Genomic DNA, 21181 nt, shown 5'->3' with positions numbered 1-21181 from the left:
TTATTTATTTGATTCATATTATTTTCTCCTGTTTACTTGATTTGATGTGTAATGTTGAGGCTCCTGCAGCTCTGACCAGCAGAGGTCGCTGTTGGCGCTGCGTCTCTCTGCAGCAGGTTGAGGGTTGAAAGGTGAAAGGTCGTCTCCAACATGGCGGCTCCCGTGGATGACATGTTTTCTCTGTGCGTGGACCCCGGTAAAGCAGCCGGCAGCGTGGAGGTCCGGTTTATAGACAATGTGAAGGTAAGAGCGGCCGCGTCATGTCTCGATGAACCGGTTTGAACGAACCGGAGGCTGAGAGAGCGGCGGCAGCGGCGCAGCTGCGGCCGCATGTGGGCTCCCTGCGGCGGGCAGCTGCAGAGCAGACACCGCTGGGTTCAGAAAGAACCAGATCAACTTTATTATAAATGATTTGATCTGCTGACACAAGCAGAGAATAATGATCCAACTGTCACTGATCCAAACTACAAGAAACCGTCTCATCTGTTTCTGTCGTTCTGAGAAAACTGCAGCCACGTGTTCATAACAAGTATTCAATCGTATTATAAAATATATTTACTGATAGAATATGAAGGACCACAAGTGTCCCAGCAATGTTGATAAGGAATAACTTATCATTTCATTTTAAATTGATTAATGTATCTTTTAAACGAGGAGCTCAGGGCTGGGTGATAAAATAATCATAATTATTGCAATATAACTGTCATCAATAGGAAAATAATACATTTAAATGTATATATATATTATGGTTATACATCGTGCAATCATGGTAATGAGATATATTGTATAACAGGTTTTAATATTCTGCCTCAGATCTGTCAAATATCTTGAGTTTAAGAATCAGTCTTTAAACTTGAATGAAATAATGTTTATAGATGAAAAACGTTATCCTGGTAATATTCATTTCAGGCCTCGATGCACTTCTTCACTGTGTAATGTTGTTTTTATAAACACCACTTTAATAAGAACAATTTAATGATGGACTAATATTACATTTGTAAATTATTTCAGTAATTTCTTTTTATTGCCCATTAAAATGTCAATAAACGAATACAGTTTTAGTGTATAACTAATACATTTATAAACAAATTCATTTATGCTTATTGTTATTGTATTAAATCAATAAAATGCTTAAATACTTTCAAGTGCTTCAGTCAAGGGGAATCAGAAATCAACATTGAAATGTCAAAGCAGAAGCTGCCGTGTTTGGGGACTCGATGCTTCACGTATCCTGATCTACATCGATAATGCGTTTTCTTCATGTTTCAGGGCAAAGGTCTGTTTGCTAGAAGGAGCATCAAGAAGGGAGACAGCATTTTCATTGAGCGGCCCCTCGTCTCTAGTCAGTTCCTGTGGAATTCTTTGTACAAATATAAAGGTGAGTGAAGCTAACGATAACAGAAGAAATTCAAATCAGATGTTCACATGTTTCACACAATTAGAGAACAGACCTTTGAGCTGCATCTCACACCGATAATAATTATAAATCTAGTTTATTAGGTAGAGCTCACTGGAAGTAATGAAGTCTCATAACAATGTTCTGCAGTGAATGAAGGTTCTAATCTTCAGTTTGTGTTGAAATGGTTTCAGAGAGACTTCACTTCAACTGTGTAATAACTTAAAAAGATGTAGTTTGAGGTGTTGAACTGTTACATTATACACATCATTGTTTCTGTTATTCACACAAACCCCATGGATGTAAAAGAGGTGGATAGAATAGACGCCTCAAAGTATTTTAGGATGAGTTGTTTGTATGTCGTCGTTTTAGCTCAGATGTTCTCGATGTTGAAACAGGAATAAGAACAATGTCCTGTCAGACTCTGCTGGGAGAGGTTGTTACAGACAAAGAGAAACTAGAGCTCTGTGTTGTTACTTCGTTGTAAAACATGAACTTTACACATTCTGTATAAATCCGGGTTTTAGTTTTCTGCTCGACACTGTCACTCTGTGTCCTCCTCCAGCCTGTGAGTTCTGCCTACGTGCTCTGGAGACGGCGGAGGACAATGCGAGGAGACTCAGCGGAATCCCCGGGCTGAACCTTCCTCACCCTGAGCTGTGCCGGGTCCGACCAGAGCTGCAACAGACCTGCCCCCAGTGCCAGGTCTGAATTTCCCACTGCTGTTGAAGAACTAACCTTCTTTTGTTGTCCGATCAATATTTAGCGAAACAAGAAAGCTATTGATTTTGAACGAGTTGTGGTTCGGGACAGAACCTCCTCAGTGTCGGCGCTAGAGAACTTGACCACCTCTTCCAGGCTGGTGTTGTTCCTGTGGATCAATAAGTCACTCCACACTTTTTCATTCACCCGAGTGACAAACTGAGTAAACTGTTTTATCCTTGGGGTTTTCTTTGCATTTGCAGTATCACACACATGCAGACATGCTGTGTTTTAACTGCAAAAAGTGACTGTAATTTAAATTTATTAAGTTCATCAGGATAGTATTCAAACCCCTTCACCCTTTTTTCACTTTTTGTTATGTTACAGCCTTATGTTTAATAATTAAAACAACATTTTCTCTCATTACTCCACACTCAGTTCCACACAATGATGAGGAAAAGACAGATTTTTAGATTCCCCCCATCACACATTCGATGTTTCTGAGTGATGAAGACCTGTGGTTTTCAGTTGTTCAGTGTGAATTTGTCGCCCTCTGCAGGTGATGTATTGTAGCAGCGAGTGTCGACAAGCTGCAGCAGGTCAGTACCATCGAGTTCTGTGTCTGGGTTCGTCCCAGGAGGATCCAGATCATCCACTCAACAAGCTGAAAGACGCCTGGAGGTGAGGGGGCACTGACACACACTCAGTGACCACTTTATTAGGTACAACTGTAGAATATACAAAACAACAGCTCTGCCATAACTTCCACCTCATTATAATGTTTGTAATGTTAAGTTTTTTGTTGTGATTTGATTCCCATTCTAAGTTTGTTACCTAGTTCATAGTTAGAAGTGTTGTACTAGAACAAATTATACTCAGAAGTGTTTCCATTTTTTGTCCTCCCTATTTACATATGTGTGGGATGAGAGATTGCAAAGATGCATCAAACAAATTGGCCACTGAAAGTGTTTTTGACTGAAAACCCATGTGAGTTCCCTGGTTTCTTCTTAAAATGTCCATATGCCTCTAAAAAGATGACGTGTCTCCTCCTCAGGAGTTTGCATTATCCTCCAGAGACCTCCAGCATCATGCTCATGGCCAGAATGGTTGCTCTCGTCAAACAGGTGAGTCTCAGATCACTATTAACATTATCTGGTATGAATTATTCAGGGTTGCCTTGCAGATATCCAAACAAATTAAAAAAGGCAAATATTAAAAAAACAATACCTTAATGCATGAAATTGCCCAATCCCCATTTTTTATTTTTAAGTTTATGGTAAAGCTTTATCGGGAATATTACTAATATTTATTTTTTAAACAGCTTGTCACCTGGCTGACGGTAAACAAATTATAATGTGATGCACTGCGAGTTTAAATGAACAGAAACTAAATATATACCATGGAAGTTAAGATGAGGTCATTTTCACATTCGTGGAAGTTGTGATTCTCACTGTAAATGAGTGTTAACATTAAAAAGAGCAGAATGGAACCAAGGAAAATGTTTAAAAAAGTGATTCCTGGATCAAAATCTGCACCAAAATGTAATTTATTCCCCCCTGACCCATATCGCATCCTTCCAACAAATTTTGTGGTAATTCGTCCTTTAATATTTGCATTTTCTGCTTATAAAAATCAGTCATACCTAGATTAAGATTTCCACAGTTCTCCTTTGACTGTTTTCTTTCAATAACACTTATTGTCCAGCAGTGAACCATTAGCCATGTGCGACCCAGTCATCAGTAATGTGTAGAAGTATTCCCACGGTGACAGAGTATTTGTATTGGTTGTGTTTGTGCAGGATAAAGACAAAGCACACTGGCAGAAGCTGTTCTCTCACTTCTGTAGCCGGACAGCGAACGAGGAGGAGGAGATCGCCCATAAGCTCCTGGGAGAAAAGTTCAGAGTGAGTCACCGTCACCTTATTTCTGCAAAATGTTTTACGTCCGGCTCCTTCAGAGAACAGAGAGAAAAGCATCGTCCTCTTATGGAAACTGGAATAAAGAACGTGTCACTAAGCAAAAGGTTCCACAGAGGAACTGTCCCCTGACGCAGTTCGATTCCCTCTGAGGCCACTGATGCTCGTGATGTAAGTTTGCTCTCATGTAAAATGTAATATTTGTTTATTTCACATTGTTTCTTTAGGGACAGTTGGCCTCGTTACACGGCTTTTTCAGAGCAGCACTTTACGATGAGCATCTCAGTCGGGTGAGTACGTCTCAAATGGTGCCAACACACGTGTTTTCTTTAATTTTCATTTATTCTTTCACCAAACACAATATTCACCTTGGCTTCAGAAAAATATTGATGTGATGTTTTTCATTATTTTCATCTATTCATTGCAGATTAATTATCTACTTGTTTTCTAATTTAGTCGTAAAATTCCTAGTAGAGTGTAAATGATCAACCGTTTATATGGATCAAAAAGCTTAGGAAATGCTGTTTAAATATTTTGGTTGTAGTGTAATCCTCAGTACAAAAGGGTTAAAAAAGATGAGGAATTGTCCCAGCATGCATCAGTAAGGGTGTGATGATGTTGCAGTGGTTTGCTCCTGAGGGTTTCCGCTCTCTGTTCGCTCTGGTGGGGACTAACGGACAAGGCATCGGCACCAGGTAAACGCTCGTCTCTCCTGCTCCTCACTTCAACTCATTCACTTCACGTTCAATGTCTCATGAATTTGTTCTCGTCTGTTCGATTTCCAGCTCCCTGAGTCAGTGGGTTCATGGCTGCGATGCACTGGAGCTTCCTGCCCAGCAGAGGGAGCAGTTGGACTCCTTTATCGACCAGCTGTACAAGGACATTGAGAAAGGTCACAGTTTTATCTCAGTCTTGCAGTATTTCATTTATTTTTGAGTAAATTATTGTTGTCTGAACCGAGCAGAATTGTAATGCTCGTATTATATGACTGTTTATTATGGTCTGTGTGTTGCAGTTGTGACCCAATGACTTTGCTGTGGTTGTTACACAAAGTGTGTGTGTGGATCCCAATGAGAGGTCAGGAATGTGTCTTTTTGTCTCTGTGTAGAAACGGGAGACTTTCTGAACTGTGAGGGCTCCGGACTCTTTCTGCTCCAGAGCTCATGTAAGTGCAGATGACGATGTGAAGCGCTCAGTGTTACGATCGCTGTCACTTCAGAGATGTTGTTCTGGTCAAGAGCTCGTCTGACGTCTTCATTCCCCCCCCCCCCCCCCCCCCCCTTGTGTTGCCTTTTTGACCTCTGCAGGTAACCACAGCTGCTCGCCCAACGCCGAGGCGTCCTTCCCCGACAACAATTTCCTGCTTCACCTCCGTGCCCTCGGGGACATCCACCCAGGAGAGGTCAGCTGACACCACTGGTTTCTGGGTGATAAATTCTGGCCTGGGATAGACGGGACAGAACATCCCTCCCTAGCTCTGTCCGCGCCGTTGTCAGACAGTATTAGACGGCAGAGACTTTGAGGATTGGAGTGGGTTTGTCAAGCTGTCAGAAAGATTGAGAAGCCTTGCATCTGCGCGGCACAGTAACGTCAGGGCAGCCGCGCCGCGCTCGCCGCAAAGCTCCAGCTTGAATGCTGAGAAAGACAGAAACGCTTTGTGTAACATTTCTCCAGGAGAGTGAGGGAGAGGGAGAGGGAGGGAGGGAGAGAGGGAGGGAGGGAGAGAGAGAGAGAGAGAGAGAGAGAGAGAGAGAGAGAGAGAGAGAGAGAGAGAGAGAGAGAGAGAGAGAGAGAGAGAGAGAGAGAGAGAGAGAGAGAGAGAGAGAGAGAGAGAGAGCTACTTTGAAAAATACCAGTATTGTGTTTGTTGGATTTTTAGACTGAGTTACTTCATTCTGGCCTTTGGTTTGTTTGTTTTTCAGCAAGATTATACCAAAACTACTGGATGTATTTCCACAAAACTTGGTGGAAGGATGGGACGTGGGCTGAGAAAGAACCCTGTAAAATACCTTTAATGTTGCAAGAGGGCGGTTTTTGACATTTTCAGATTTTCCAGGGAATAAGTCATGGATCTTGCTGAAGAAAAAAAAAAAGCCATATTTAGGGAACTGATATCTACGAGTGTGCAATTTGATGCAGCATCATTTAATTTGAGGTGACTGTTGGGCCTTGGCTGAGGTGTGTGCTCGACCGAGTGCCATTTTAGTTACCTCCGCAAAAGAGGTTATGTTTTCGTCTGCGAGTTTGTTAGATTAAGCGAAAACTACTCAAGCGATTTGCATGTCATTTTGTTTAGGGGTGAGACCGGATCCAAGGAAGAACCCATACAAATGTTTTGTGTGGATCTGGATCAAGGTCTGGATCCAGGACATTTTCTTTTTCTAAACATAGCGAGATAGAGCATTTATCTACATTTTTATAGAGTAATTTAAGGATCTTGATGAAAAAAAATCTGACGTGTTAAGGAGATATTTATGAGTGTGTGCAGATCCAAATAATAATTCAGATTTAATGAATTTAAAGGTGATTTCAGAAGTGGACTGTTAGCAGAGGTATGAGCTCTAGTGTCGTTCCAGATCAAGATGCTGCAAAGTTGCCGAAATTTGTCATTGTGAAATTCGCACAAATACTTTGGAGACAGTGTAGGAGCTCAGCTGAAAGGGGAGGAGGGGTCTGGAAGTTGTACTCGTTCAAATTCTCTTTCTCTCGTCTATTTTTCTAAATCCTATCGACTTGCAGCTTTAATGTCGAGCTTCTCCAGCCAGTTCAACCGTTTGTTTTCTCCAATCTTCAGGAGATCTGCATCAGTTACTTGGACTGCTGTCAGCGGGACCGAAGCCGCCACAGCAGACACAAAACCCTAAGGTAAACATTTGTACTCTCTCGGATGAATCACCGGAATGGGGCTCACACTGTTGCAAATTCCATGTGGATCAATAAAAAAGCCCCCGGGCGTTAATGGGCGGTCTTGTGGCCGCGATGCGTGGGGGTCTGATGGCTGCCCCTCCGCTCACGCTCCTCATTGATCAACATGATGTCATTTCATATTTGAGTTACCCCCCACTGCTCCGGGCGGGTTTGTTTAGCGAGTCTCTCTGGGATGCATAAAGTTTCTTTACTGCATCCTGTGATAATTCTCAGCCTGCCACTGGGAGAAGTGGGCACCTCCCTGTGTCCCCCCCCATCTTCTTCCAGCTGGATGTATTAATTGCACCACAAGTGTTAATTACAGTATTAAACATTCATTTGCTCCGGTGCACAGCGGCTGCTGAACGGCACCAGACTTTCTCAACAGCAGAGTGTAAAAATGCCTCTTGATTAATTCGGCTCTTGTTAGAGGTGCAACAATGTGACCGGTGGGACATTTCTCTTCCCAGGGAGAACTACCTGTTCGTCTGCTCGTGTCCAAAGTGCGTCTCCCAGATGGACGAGCTGGACGTGACATCAGAGGAGGAAGAGGAAGAAGAAGGCGAGGCAGAAGGTGAAACAGAGGGGGACGAGATAGAGGATGAGATGACAGATGTCTGATGAAAGACTTGCCCATATTGTTCTCAGCCGCTCCTGCCACCACGCTAAGCAGCCACGAAGCCCCGGAAGAATAAAGACCAGTTCAAACCATGATCTGCATTTCAACAGAACTGCTCGAGCTTCCTGTTATCAACACATTTCAGTCACTTTGTTTAGTTTCTGAGGGCAGCAACACAACGGTACATGTAAGTGTGTGTCAGTGTTGGGATTCCCGCCCTGCTTAAACACACTGGGGTTTTAAATACTGCAGAGGTCATGAGATGCAAGTGCAGACTTTCAAGTTTCAGGGTTTTTGAAGTTCACATCCACTTTGGGTTAATAGTATCAGATTATATGTGTAAAAGGAAGACAAAAATCTCAGATTCCACTGGCTATTGTCTGAATAGCCAGTGGAAGAATTCGCCTCTTGGGGCGATGGCCAATATTTTGTTTCTTCCGGTGAAGACAGCGGGGCCGAGACTCCGTCTTCTGTTCGCCGTACACTGTTTACAGTCCTATTATTTTTCTTATATCACACGAATCAAATGTTTCCCCACAAACTGTTATTTTGTTTAGGTCAATACAGCATTTTGGCTCATAACCCCTAACCTTAAAGCTAATTAAAAAGCCAACAGCTGACTCATCTCTTGCTCTCCACACGGACTGTTGACCTGTGGGAGACCAAAGCCTGCTCAAGCATCACTGGTCAAACTAGAAGGAAACCAGAAGGATTCCTGCCCTAAGATTTTGACCCTCACCTTCAGATTCTGCATCTTCACAATCTGCTTATAGACACATCACATATCCCCCCAGATCCATTTGCATTAGTAGATGCATGAATGGGATGAACCTACAACAAATCCCAGCAACTAGACGTGCGACGTAGCATATCAACTAATGCAAGTACAAAAATAATACTGTCCAGTTTGTGGGAGGCATGTAAATCAGTCTGAACGGGAGGAGGGAGGAGGGGGGGGGAGTGGAACCCATCTGTGAGAGCAAATAAACGAGATAAACGATCGGTCTGGTTTCCAGGTTGTGGAACTGCAGTGGTGTGTTAACATGAGTCTGTCACATCGAACGACCCGTTATATTACAGCCACTCATGGTTAGTAAATACGATGGAGATTTAGAGCAGCTTTAAAGTTTAAAGTCACCACCCCCCCACCCCCACATATGTTATTGTGTCATTTGAAATCCAGCGTGCAGGAGAACAGAACCCGACTCCCTGCCTCCCCCATGTCTGACGTCCAGCTCCACTCAACACACCTCAGAAGAACGGCGATCATTTCCTGTTCCTGAGAACTCGTAAACAAAGCCACAAAGAGAATTTGGTTCTCAGGTGTTTTGTCTTTTGCTCAACTTGTAATAAGTTTCCTAGCAGACTATGCACATTGTTCTGAGGAGGCTTTTAATTTATATTCCGATGTAATTACAGTCCTGTCACATGAGTTATCCAGCCACTAAAATATACTTTGATTTTCATTCCATGATCTATGGAGGCGAAGTAAAACCTTACTTGATGCATTATGGAGACCTTGAGTGGAAAATTGCTTTGTCAGTAACTGTTTGCCCTTTGTTGAGAACTGTATTTCAAGCCGCGGTTCCACGCGGGTGAAACTGCTGCTGCCGCCCGCACATGAATCAATATCACAAAAATGACTGTAATCACAAATCCCAGTGTTTTCAGTTACTCCGCAAAGATTGGAAATATCGAAAGAGCAATCCCAATTCCTCTCACTCTGCATTCCGCTCGATGGCAAAAGGGGCGGCGTGGCATTGTAAGTCACACAAGTATAATTTAAATATTATAACAGCAGCAAACAGAAGCCTTGCAGTTGTCGTTTTTACTACTCTGGCATAAACCATTGAAATTGGATGTCTGTTGAGTCGTTTATCTGGTTTACACACCTCCTGCCTTTTCCACACAAGATTGTACTGGTTAAATATTTGCTCAGTCTGTTCAGTCTTAGTCAAATTGTCTTCCTGAACGGTGGTTTGAGTCTTAACTAATCATTCCTTTTATTTGGTAGTTTTTTGTTTTTTGCTTCACTAAAGAGATTGTTTTGTCTATTGTTTGTTTGTTTGTTTGTTTGTTAGTTAGCAGGATGATGCAAAGGCTACTCAACCAATTTCCATGTAATGTTGTGGAAATTATGAAGAAGGTGGGACAAGGAAGAACCCATTCAATTTTAGTGTGGATCCAGATTGGGGGCGAATCCAGAAATTTCCAAAAAAGGCGTGATTTTCAACATTTTTGTTGATTTCTTATATTTGTGATATTTTTGCCACATTGCACACACTCAATATCAGTCCCCTTTTATAAGCTTAATTCTTTTCATCAAGATCCATGAATTCTTCTCTGAGAAATCAACAAAAATGTTGAAAAAACGCTCTCTCTCTCGCGCAGCGGTAAAGAAAGTGTGGAAAAAAGCCTGGATCGGCCCCTGATCAGGATCAAAGGTTCTTCCTCCTCTTTGATGCCTCACTCCTGCACTAAATTGTATGGAGAATGGTTGAGTAGTTTTTGCTTAATCCTGCTAAAAAACAAATGCAGAAGAAAACATCCTCCTTGGTGAAGGCAAAAGGTTAAAAGAATAAATGAGGTGATCTCCTGCCCGTCAGTTATTGTTCATACTCATATTAAATAGTGTAATCTAGTGTTTGGAGATATTAGATAAGAATGAGTCTACAACAATAACGTCTTTATAGAGTTAAGCATAATCCTGTGGTTTTCCCCAGTACCCCCTATCGTCTATGGTGGAAATTTCTCCATTATCCTTCTCAGTTTACTCCACTTCAGTCCCCTGTCATTTCTGCACTCGCTTCTAATGCTAATGTGCCCAGGCTGCACAGAAGAGAAATGTAAAAATGAACACATTATGTCCATGAAAGGACGCACACCTGGGACCCAGCATGGCAGGAGGTTGGACCTCTGGACGCATCCTCGAGCTGAGGCTCTCCCACCAGCGGTTAGCATCCTCTGAAGCGGTGCCAGGACTGCTGCTGGAGCTCTGGAGCTCTGGAACGTGGACTCTGGCGCAGCAGCCCGCTGCAGGGGTCGAGCTCACGCAGGCACATATAGTGGAGGCCTTCACATCACACAGCATGGCTGTTCCAGTGGGGGAGGCAGAGAGGTCACAGAGGGCACCCTGGCAGAAATGGGCCAGAGAGGCACTCACTTGAGGACTGAGACAGGAAGTGAGGGAGTGTTTGATGAGAGGAAAAGGGAAATTTTACAAAGGGCAGTTATTGCTATGCAGAGAAAGAGTCTTTTATTCTGGCAAACAAGTACGAAATCCAAAATGTACATTTCAAAGACGACTGTGATCTAAAAGTGGCATTTTTACTGTGATCACCTTATTATGCAGAGGGTTAAATCTATTCAAGGAGATTTAACCCTCTGCATAATAAGATGATCACAGTCGTCTATCTAATCTATTCAAGGAGATAAACGATGGAATATTTATTTACAATATGTTAAGTGCAGAAAATCTGCAGTTTTATTAATGTCTGTCTTAAACATTTCTTCTATCTGCTCCAGAATCTAGACTGTGTTGATAAGACATTGGAGAATATCAGGGGTTTTCACTCCAGGGCTGAAATATGTGGATTCATTCAAATTATATTCTGAGCAATATATGAGTCGTCTTACAACCGAACTCATAGATGCACATTTTAGGGCTGGAACCAATATTAACTTTTATTATTGATTAATCAAAGTTAAATCTAGAAAAGTCTAAACCCTCAAATACTTGTTGAACAATGATTTAAAACAGGACATTTTCCCATAGGAGAAGCTTGAGGAATGGAACTTAATCAATTAGACCATTAGGTGTGGATGTGGATCAGGAATTCTTTTAATTCACTTTCTAACATTGTGTGATTTTCAAACATTAGGATTTTCCCAGGGAATAATTCATAAATCTTGGTGAAAAAAATCAGACACATTTAGGGAGCTGATACATGAGTGAATAATATTTGGTTTTGCTTGGTTGAATTTAAACTGACTGTCGGGGCCCTGGCAAATCTGTGCGTTTGTATCCACATGTATAAGATGTTCTTCCATTTCCGATTCTTGTCCGTCTCCTTTAAAATCCCTTGTTTTTGAGAAGCTGTCCAAAAGTTTAGCTTTATTTTTTGTAAATGATTAATTATAAACAATGTACCAACCGGTGATATAAATAATTGGTCAGGTACTTTGACCCTGACTTACTGAACTTTGTCTCCTGAGAATCTCCAGCAACCTGCCGGTGATTTATTCACGCAGGTTAAAGGTGGACAGTGTTGTTTACAGCTGCGAGTGTGAAAGTTGTCTAACTGCTTGAAGCGGGCGAGCATGAAATGAAAGCTGGTTTTCTAGACCCACGCAAAGCGACTCTGCTGGAAACAGTCGTCATATGGAAACAATCTCCAACCTGCATTAGCAGTGTCCAGATTGGTTACCACAGCGAATCCCGCCGCCGCCTCGGAGGGCGACTGCAGAGCCGGAGTGATGAACGACTGCTTCATGTGAAATCAGCCGACCTTAAGTCAGGTTATTGCACTTTAGCTCACCCTGCATGAAAATAAACAGCAGAGAAAAGCACGGTTTCAAAAACATGGCTGCTGAGTGAGACGCTGGATTTGATCAATGTGGTCGAGTTCGGCTCCAATAATTTCCTTGGTTAAAATCCCAATGGTACAAATTGTCAACAGTTCCTCTGCCACATAGTCATCGGGGATCCTTTTGAAACACTATGGGCAGCCCAGTAACCTCGCATTCATCTTCAGGGAGAAACGTTTAAGACCTCGGTGGCGTGGTATAAATCTTGTGGCGCTGCCTGAGCCACTGGAACAGAACGTGAAGAATTGAGTTGTGAATCATCCAAAGAAAGCTTGAGCATCGCAAACGTTACAACACAGGCTCTACAGTGGAAACGCACGCTGTGTTCGAAGCCGAATCTGACAGAGAGGACTCTGGAGAAAAGGGTGTTTCTGACGCCGAAATCAGGTAAAAAAGGGAAAAAAGTGACAACTATTAAAGTGACTTTCTTTTTATTTGACGAGCAAAAGCTTGTTAATTTGGTCGTTTTTTTCCGTACCACAACTGGGCACTTACAGATGTTTAGCCACGGTAGCTGTTCTAACGATGGCAATATAGGTTTATCCTTCCACTTTGTTCCACACAGAAATATGTTGATGAAACCAACTGAATTCATCCCTGACTTTTCATCTTATGCCAGCGGCAGATCAAAATCTTTCACTCTCCTTTCCCTTTCACTTGTATCTCCACATCTACATAATGGGTTCACACAACATTTTACACAGTCATTGACGGTCCCCAGAGGATGAATTCTATATGGTCGTCCTCTGACTCTACCTTTAACGTCACATGTGGTTTTAAATATTAGCTGTTATGAAAGTCCAATGTCCATCTCAAGCTGAATGATGACAACTTTTGTGATCGACTAAATTTCCACCTATACCGCCACCATCAGGCCAACATTTTCATTTTACTGGTTTTGGGAGCAAATACCTGCAAAACTAATTTGATTTCCACCACTGCCTGTTTACATTGTGCTCAAAAAGCTAATTTCAGCATGCTTAACTAAGATGGTCAACATTATACACACTAACACCACGGTAGCATGCAAAAGATTAACGGACAGATGAGCAAACATCACTGCTTGTATTCTTGCTTGTATTTGTATTCTTTGGTGAGTTCTTTTCAGAGCTGGTTTAAGACCAGGGACGTGTACATTTCATTTTCTCAACCCATTCAGTTGGAGGCTCGGACAATTAAAGTAAGACCATTGTTCCTTATGTTAAAGGGGCCAACTGTGATCGACTGTGAGCGGCTAGATGAATTCTTTCTCTAAGGTCAAGCCAGACATTCCCACTGAGACCAAACATGGTCTGACTCATGTAGTGCAAATGAGGCATTTCAAACACTCCGGCTATTCAGCTTTATCTGCCTCTATCTGATTTTCACATCTCTTGCAGGACATTCAGCACACAATCCTTTCTGGATGACGCTGATGCTTTCCTTTGGCTCTGGCATTTCAAAGTCCAGGATGCAAGCGGAGCAACACTGTCCAATTATGCTCTGCTTATTCTTGCTGGTCAGAATCATGAGCATGCTGCCAAGATAGCCCGGCCTGATAAGACACTTTTCAATATCGAGAAATTCTGGTTGACGGAGTAAAAGGTCACATTCATGAGCCAATTACAACAGGGACAGAAAAAAAGAGACGTGAATGAGATGTTTTCATGTAGTTCGGTGAAAGCTGGATGAGACGGACACGGCTGCATTCACAACAAACGGACAAAATATAAAAATAACTCTTTATGTTTCAAAGCCACTTTCCTAACATTAAAGTATTTGGGCTGAGCGACGTCATTCAGCAAAATCCAAAGATTCAATGACAATTTGCTGACGACGAGGTTCAGTCAACCTGAGTAAAGAGGCTTTTCAAACTGCAAACCAGTAAAGTCCATCTAGCACCTGATAATAGATGCTGATCATTTTGAAGTTGAATGTGTCAAGGAGCAACTATTTCATAAGGAAGCAGAGACAGAACTCCACTAAGAAAGAAAACAGTTTGGAGAGAAAGGAGCTGAGACACTAAGATGAAGATATTTTGAGTTGTGATTTAAAAAAAACTCTGACGTTAAAGTTGTTGATTTTCTTTCTTCAAATCGCAGCAAATAATGACGCCTGCAGTGACGCAGTCATAATTAATGCATTTAACTGAATGCGACCTCTATTGCATTGTCGGCAGTAGGCCTATTTGAATGGATAATGTTAGTTCACATATCTTTCAGAATTGAGGCCACAGCTAACAGCTAATTATAGATTGTTATTTCAGTTATTTTCTTGTTAAAATGAACTCCTTACTTTAATTTACTAACTCTTTATATATATACTGAATATAAAACGCTGGTTATGTTCTGATCATTAGTGAAAATCAAGTTGCAAAAGGTTGTATGTTAATATGGATTGTCTCGGAGGAACTCTGTGAAAATATATACAAAGAAATTGTACAATTAGTACAAAACATAATCTTCTTTAATATAATCATCAAATTCTCACATCAGCAAATGATTAAATGTTAAAGAACAAAACAATAAATCTGACAAATTGATGAATTGTTCCAGCTGAAGGAAAGGAACAATACATGTAGACTGAAGAAATGGAAATTTTATCCCTTTGGCTTTTACATATTGATCACTACATTGGGCCCCTGTTTTGTGGGCCCCCAGAGAGTTTGGCCATCCCATTAATTTGATGAAAATGCCTGCGAGAGACAGGAGCCTCTGTGAAGAGAATTCAAAAGAAAATGATCCTTCATTTGAAATTTTACAGCTCCTTCCCAAATGAAATGGCGTTCGTGTGAAAGTGAGACCCCCCCCCCCCCTGACTAATCACCATATACCCTCAGGACACACTTTGACCAGTGTGGGGGGGGGGGGGGAGGAAGCCCAGGCATAATGCTTTGTGCAGTTATTGGAAGTCCTGACAACATCTACTGATTACACATAAAAAAGACCACATAGGTTTCACAAGGCTCCTCCATTATGCTTTCATGGTGAGACAGACCAGGAACCATGAGCCTCCTGTTTGTAAAAAGCCTTTCATCAAATGTTAATGCACTGCCACTTCTCATTGAAGATAGGAAATAAACACACCTTGTTTTTTTACCAGCAAAGAGAATTTCTGTTATCGATTTATGAATTTTAACCCACTCTTGAGATCACTTCAGATCTGACCACAGATTTCCAATGGAGACGGTGAGGGTCGTTTCCTGAGGTGCTCATGGGAGGTTTTGATCATTGGATCGTTGTGTTGCTGGAGTTGTTGTTTCTTGACTAACTGTTTTTTAATGGAATCCGCCCTTCACTCAGTCTGCTTCCTGTGCCACTGGCTGCCACACAACCCAAACATACCTCTGGTTATTGTGGTCAAAGATTTTTAATTTGAACCTCATGAAGATGTGATGTGCAGGGAAGTTAATGACATTTCTTAAATAAAGAGACGACTGAGGCTGTGGTATCTGCCAAAGTAGGGTGGTTACTGACTTGTAAGGGTGTTTAATCTTTTCCACATGCCAAAATCCCTGTATATGTATTTATTTGAATTGATTAAATAAAAAACAACTGTACATTAACATTTGAAGAAGGTTTTTTCTTCAATGTCTTTTTGCTTTTACTCAATTCACTTCAAAAGAATCAATAAATCGATAAAATATGTAAATTACCCGGGGAAGCCAAACTTCTGCATACAACTATAAATCCAAAATACTCTTATGGATCATTTCTGACTTAAGACCCAGATTAGTTTAACGCCGTCATTCACAGAAAAACAATATTAGGTATGCACAGGTAGACCTTTTGATTAGTTTTTCAGTGCAGTCATTATCCTTGAACGAATAATTATCAGACTTTATTGCACATCATAATCTTCGTGCTCCAGGCAGGGCCCCCTTTTATTGGTGAAAATATCATCAGTCGTCAAACATTGTTAGTTGTCAATATCGCCTCAGGACGTCTCATTAATAAGCAAAGTCGTGGCTGGAACCAACAATGAGGATATTTGTCTCGTCCCGGCCTCCTTTTCAACGTCTGTTCACGAAATGTACAGATAAAACATTTACTTGAGACCATTTTCAACCAGTTTCCCAGACGACTCAGTATTTAGTTACATACATAAAACCGTCCAGCCCAGTCCAGATGAATCACAGCATCAGGTGCTTGTGTCTGTGCGCTGACACAGTGAATGACTCCAGATGGAGGCTCCTCTGAAGCACCCCCCCCCCCCCCCCCCCCCCCCCCCCTCCCCTCCGCTGTAAGAACCCGAAATGTTTTCAAAAAGTTTCAAGATTGAGCTTCGAGGTGCAAAATCCACCAGGACAGAAAGTTGGATCCAAGCACAAGCTGGAAATGTGATTAAGGCCTGAACCTCTGTGGTGGGGGATCCACACTACAAATCCCACACCCGACACCATGATTCTGCTGCGGCTCCTCAGGAGACATTTAGCATTTTGTTAACATAAACCTGTTTAGTGTGACATGGGATGAAGTCCCCTGAAGTGACAGATGTTTCTCTTTAATGTGATGGGAAGTCATTTTTTGGCGGGTGGAGGGTATTTTGTGGGGTTGAGTGAGAGATGCTCCGGTGGCTTCGGGCTGTTTCAAATCCTGGGCCAATGCTTTTTCTCGTGCAAAGGTTTCCCGGATGATGTGGAAAACACCTTCTTGGTTTCAAAGAGCAAATGCAACGCTCCATCTCTTCTTTCCTCTCATCAGTCCACAACTTGAGAAAATGGAGAATTAAGGTTATTTCCAATACGCGGGAGTTAAGGGTCGTTTTGGCCTCGAGCAAACTACCCTCAAAATGAAATTGTTTCACATATTAAGTAAAAGAGTGAGCACTTCCAAAAAGAGCTCTAATGTGCACACTGAAATGGGTTTTATGTTCATACTGGTAATTTCTGATTAAAGATAATTGCTTCTGGGATTTGTGAAAACACTTTCTCGCTATTGAACCGCCTGGAATGGAAATAGCCTCGCTACCACGTTTCAGGTGACAGTCCATCTTCATCTGCTGACTGGAGGAAGCGTATATATATGACACATTTTGCAACTCCGTCGTGTTTGTTCTGCGGTAATGGGACGACTCAGGCATTGTGGAGGAAAGAGGACGGAAACAAAGGCTTCTCTCACGGAGCTGTCGGTCTGTTTGTGCGGCTGGTTGAAGAGCCTTGAGACTCCGGAGGGAAATCCAGCAGACCTTCAAAGCCCAGCGCAGCGGGGAGTGTTGGTGGGCGGCTGGTTTGGACAGCTTGCATACCTTACCACCCAACCGCAGCTAACAGATGAGCACACGTAAACACAGTGTAACCCACCACTCTGCATGAGCCTGTTAACATATTTACACTAAGAGGAGGGATTCCCAAACACGGGGGGGGGTTCATACATTTGTTAGAGGGGAAATAATAATAATAAAAAAGGGCAGTTTCTCAACTAATTAAAAAAAATGGATTTTTAAATCATTGATAGGACAGAATCTAAGCTTGAATAAAACTATAGTGAAGGATTTGGCAAATGTAGTTTCTGCCGTTCCAAAACTTTTATTACATCAATAGTGTTAAATGATGTTCAGTTTAAAGTCTATTAAAATTAACACATTTGGTCCTTGGTGTTGAGTTGTCGGAAACCACTGACTTACAAAGAGTTCGATTATCTGATTATAACTGCATATATGAAGCATGACGCAGACGTGAGGTCTTTTTCCATTAACCCTCACAGGAAGCCACTGAATTATAGATGCAGAAACAGGAAATTCCTCCCTCTACCCTCTGTCACTCAGGCTCCGACCTTGCACTAAATCAATTAGCAGTGCTGCAGGCAATCAGCAGACCTCCCCGGAGACGCTATGAATGTACCCTTAATTCACAAGGGCCTCTTGGACCACTCTCCACAGTGCCTACCTGATGGGTGGCCTTCCGCTACTGCTCACTCAAACACGACAGTCATTTCACGCTGCGCAAATCAGAGAGCATGCAGGGGTTGGGATCGCTTTGTGGTAACATCCTGTCCTGTCCATAAAGGGTGTTTCCGGTGAGGTCAGGTGACCCGCTGACCACTGTGAAGGTCCCTCGCTGTGTTCTTTGTGATTTGTTCTCTCTCCCTTCAGGTGGTGTGTTTTTCTATAGTGCTGCTTCACGGGAAGTCCTGACATAATAAGAGTTTATGGTGTGATTATCCTGGCTGAAATTTCCTGGACGTTTATATAATATTGATTATTATCAAAGTCGAAATAGAATTGAAGATAAAATCCATATTGTTTTTAATTGATTAGTTGTAAGACAATTAATAGCAAATTAAGCAAAAACATGAAATGTCACCCTGAAATGAAAAATTCTTTACATTTCTAAAAGTCAGGGCGGGGCCTGTTATGTGATGAAAGATTTAATTGGTAGTTGGCATGATTCTATATTCTACTTCTTTATATTTTAATTTATTTCACCTCCACTGTCAACATGTGATTAAATGTGGATTTAATCCAATAAATAATCCCATGACGGCCACATTGAAACACATATGATATTTGGCTTGAAAAGCAACAAAATATTTATATTTGATGAACTGAAACCAGAGAATAATTAATGCGATCAATCAACAAATAATCAATAAATGGACTAATCACTTCAGCTCCGGTGCTGTCAATCAAGTAAATATTTGATGTCGTCCTAATGTTTTTGCTCAAGACGCTCGTGAGAGAAGACCACACACTGCACAGGAAAAGCCACATTAGTTCAACCTGTCTCATATTAAGTTCATGTTTCCATCCATTACGTCGCAATGGGAGAATTATGTTAATTATTGGCAATAGCCCACATTAGTTGTGCTAATTGCACATATCTGCAAATCATGCACTGCTCAGAACTTCATCCCGGCCGTCTCGGCATTTCCGTCTGTGGAACCTGACTCTCGCTCGCGCTTCCAGCCATTCACTGATTATCAGCAGGATCAATGCAGCATCTGTGCGTTTCCTCCCAAGAGACCCCGGGTATATAATCCTTATCTAACCGAGCGGATCCTGAATCTTCCCATTCACTGCCGTTCCCAAGTGGACCAAAGGGCACATTTCCCATGGACCTGAATAACTGTGCATAGTATTTGTGCAATGTATTGCAGGACGGCTGCGCCATAGAATGTGTAGAATGCATGTGGGTCAGATTGTAGTTAAACTATTCACATATTATGACCCTCTGTGAAAAAAACTAAACGAAGACATGGACGTTTGCCCTTAAATTACCTTGAAACCTACGATACTCCACAGTGGGGAAATACAATCGAGCTCAGATCAAATTAGAACGTTTCTCAGTGGAGCACATTCCTCCACCAGGACAATCCTACACATTATTGTCAAGTTTCTGCCTGAAAATATGTCCTATTAGTTTCTTTACACTTTTAAAAGTATGGAAGATTCGTCAAAACTTTTTCACTTTTCTGAAGCTCCATTATCTCAGCTACACTTCAGCAGTTGTTGCACATTTCAGATTATGATTTATATTTATATGTGGACAGCCTACTACAGAGGCTGCTCGCTGGTAGCTAGCTATGTGCTCTCTATGTTAACTGTTGGATTAAGTTTACAGTTCAAAATACTTTGTGTTGCTCTACAAGCTGCATTTCCTCCCTTCACGGTTAGAATCTTCCATGTTGATGACTCATCAGTGTGCAGTTGTGTCTGTGCCACTTTCTGCTGAGTGCAAATCGTCCTGTGGAGCATTAATTAAACATTTTTACAGCAATCGAACATATCTGGGACATATAGAATGTTCACCAGTCATGGCTGATCAAGCTAATAACGGTTAGTTCACCGGCTGATTGATTATCATCTTTTCTTTCCACTGATTTCCCTGCAGGGGTCATATATTCCCTACAATCATCAATATGCATCTGAGGTGAGCAAATCCCCAGGGAATCGCACAGTCTACTGGGAAATAACCAGAGTGGTGTTTGGAAGAAATTAACTCAATTACCATCTGAGATTTAATACAGCAAATGATTTAATTTCATTCAATTTAACAGTTTGAACAAGCTTACAACTACATACTACACAAAGGACAGCACATTGAGAAATAAGTTATTCCTTCTCCAAGTAAAAACACGAGGTGGTGGGATGCAATTACGTGTCGTTTGCAAATTAAACTTGGCAGTCATTTTTATTTCTTTATGTAACTTGCAACATTTCATTTGACCTGGTACAGTCACCAACCTTCTTTCAATTCTCAACAGCATAATGAGACCAATTATCATGTGAGTCAAAGGATATTAATTTAATCAGCTCTGATTGTACCTCCACTTTATCAGCACTTCTGTAAAACAACGCCTGTGTTCTTTTGAGGTGAAGATGAAAAGAAAAAACTGGAGTGTCATGAATTTTCTCTTTTGCTAGTTTGAAAAAAAAATAAATATATATCTTAAAAGCTGCAGTTGTTACTGAACGGGACGTGCTTTACTGATTTAACCGACTTTGCAATCAGGTCAAACAGCAGCGGTTCAGATTGTATAGAACAAAAGTGGTCGACACCTAAAGAGTCAGATCTGAAATGAAGTAATTGTAATTGACATCCTGCTCTATCCTTCACTGGTTTTCAGTGGATTGTCCTGATAAGGTTTCCACAAAGCATGATTGCACCTGAACAACCCAGACACAGTGGCATATCAATTACATTTGTCGTCACTCTAAAGCAGCTTGAATACACATGAAGACCTGGTAGCCAATGGAAGTGATAATCTTTAGTCGCGATGAGGAAAGGACGTCCACATAACCGGCTGAGTTTGAATATGTTTTGACGACTGATCAGATTAGTTCTGTTCCAGTCAGGCTCCGGTGGTGTTTACAGTTGGCCGATAAACTAGCGTGTGATAAAAAGATTATGATCTTCGAGTAGTTGAAACCCACAAACCAGATTGGACAAACCGCACGTAAAGATTGTTTTCACTAACGACAACTCGACACGCTGAATGACAGATCAGTAACGACTGCAGCTCTCGAGGAGACAATTCTGCAAATCCTGTGTACGTTCTCCTACCAAAACAAACAGCATGGCCACCAGCAGCTTCTACTGTTTATGTGCAGTGACATTTGCACTGAAAAGGTCAAA

At 41.7% G+C, this 21181-nt stretch overlaps 1 protein-coding gene across 1 annotated transcript; it reads left to right on the top strand.

Annotated features, from left to right (window-relative positions):
• The first annotated feature begins 92 nt into the window (after positions 1 to 92).
• On the top strand, positions 93 to 8322 carry smyd5 (SMYD family member 5). Its single transcript, XM_034598564.1, has 13 exons — positions 93 to 243; positions 1270 to 1378; positions 1962 to 2101; positions 2658 to 2779; positions 3153 to 3222; positions 3897 to 4001; positions 4241 to 4303; positions 4638 to 4708; positions 4799 to 4905; positions 5122 to 5178; positions 5321 to 5415; positions 6808 to 6878; positions 7391 to 8322. The coding sequence occupies exons 1-13, from the start codon at positions 151 to 153 to the stop codon at positions 7539 to 7541; spliced, it is 1254 nt and encodes a 417-aa protein (XP_034454455.1). The 5' UTR covers positions 93 to 150; the 3' UTR covers positions 7542 to 8322.
• Positions 8323 to 21181: the final 12859 nt, after the last annotated feature.

The sequence above is a fragment of the Hippoglossus hippoglossus genome, chromosome 10, assembly GCF_009819705.1.
Source record: "Hippoglossus hippoglossus isolate fHipHip1 chromosome 10, fHipHip1.pri, whole genome shotgun sequence".
NCBI lineage: Eukaryota > Metazoa > Chordata > Actinopteri > Pleuronectiformes > Pleuronectidae > Hippoglossus > Hippoglossus hippoglossus.
This window is presented reverse-complemented; position numbering and strand designations above follow the sequence as displayed.

Excerpts from the sequence above, each read along its gene's own strand:
- smyd5 (XM_034598564.1), top strand. The coding sequence starts at position 151 with ATGGCGGCTCCCGTGGATGACATGTTTTCTCTGTGCGTGGACCCCGGT. Across the intron at positions 1,379-1,961 it reads TTCTTTGTACAAATATAAAG|CCTGTGAGTTCTGCCTACGT; the intron begins GTGAGTGAAGCT and ends GTCCTCCTCCAG. Across the intron at positions 4,002-4,240 it reads TCCTGGGAGAAAAGTTCAGA|GGACAGTTGGCCTCGTTACA; the intron begins GTGAGTCACCGT and ends TTGTTTCTTTAG.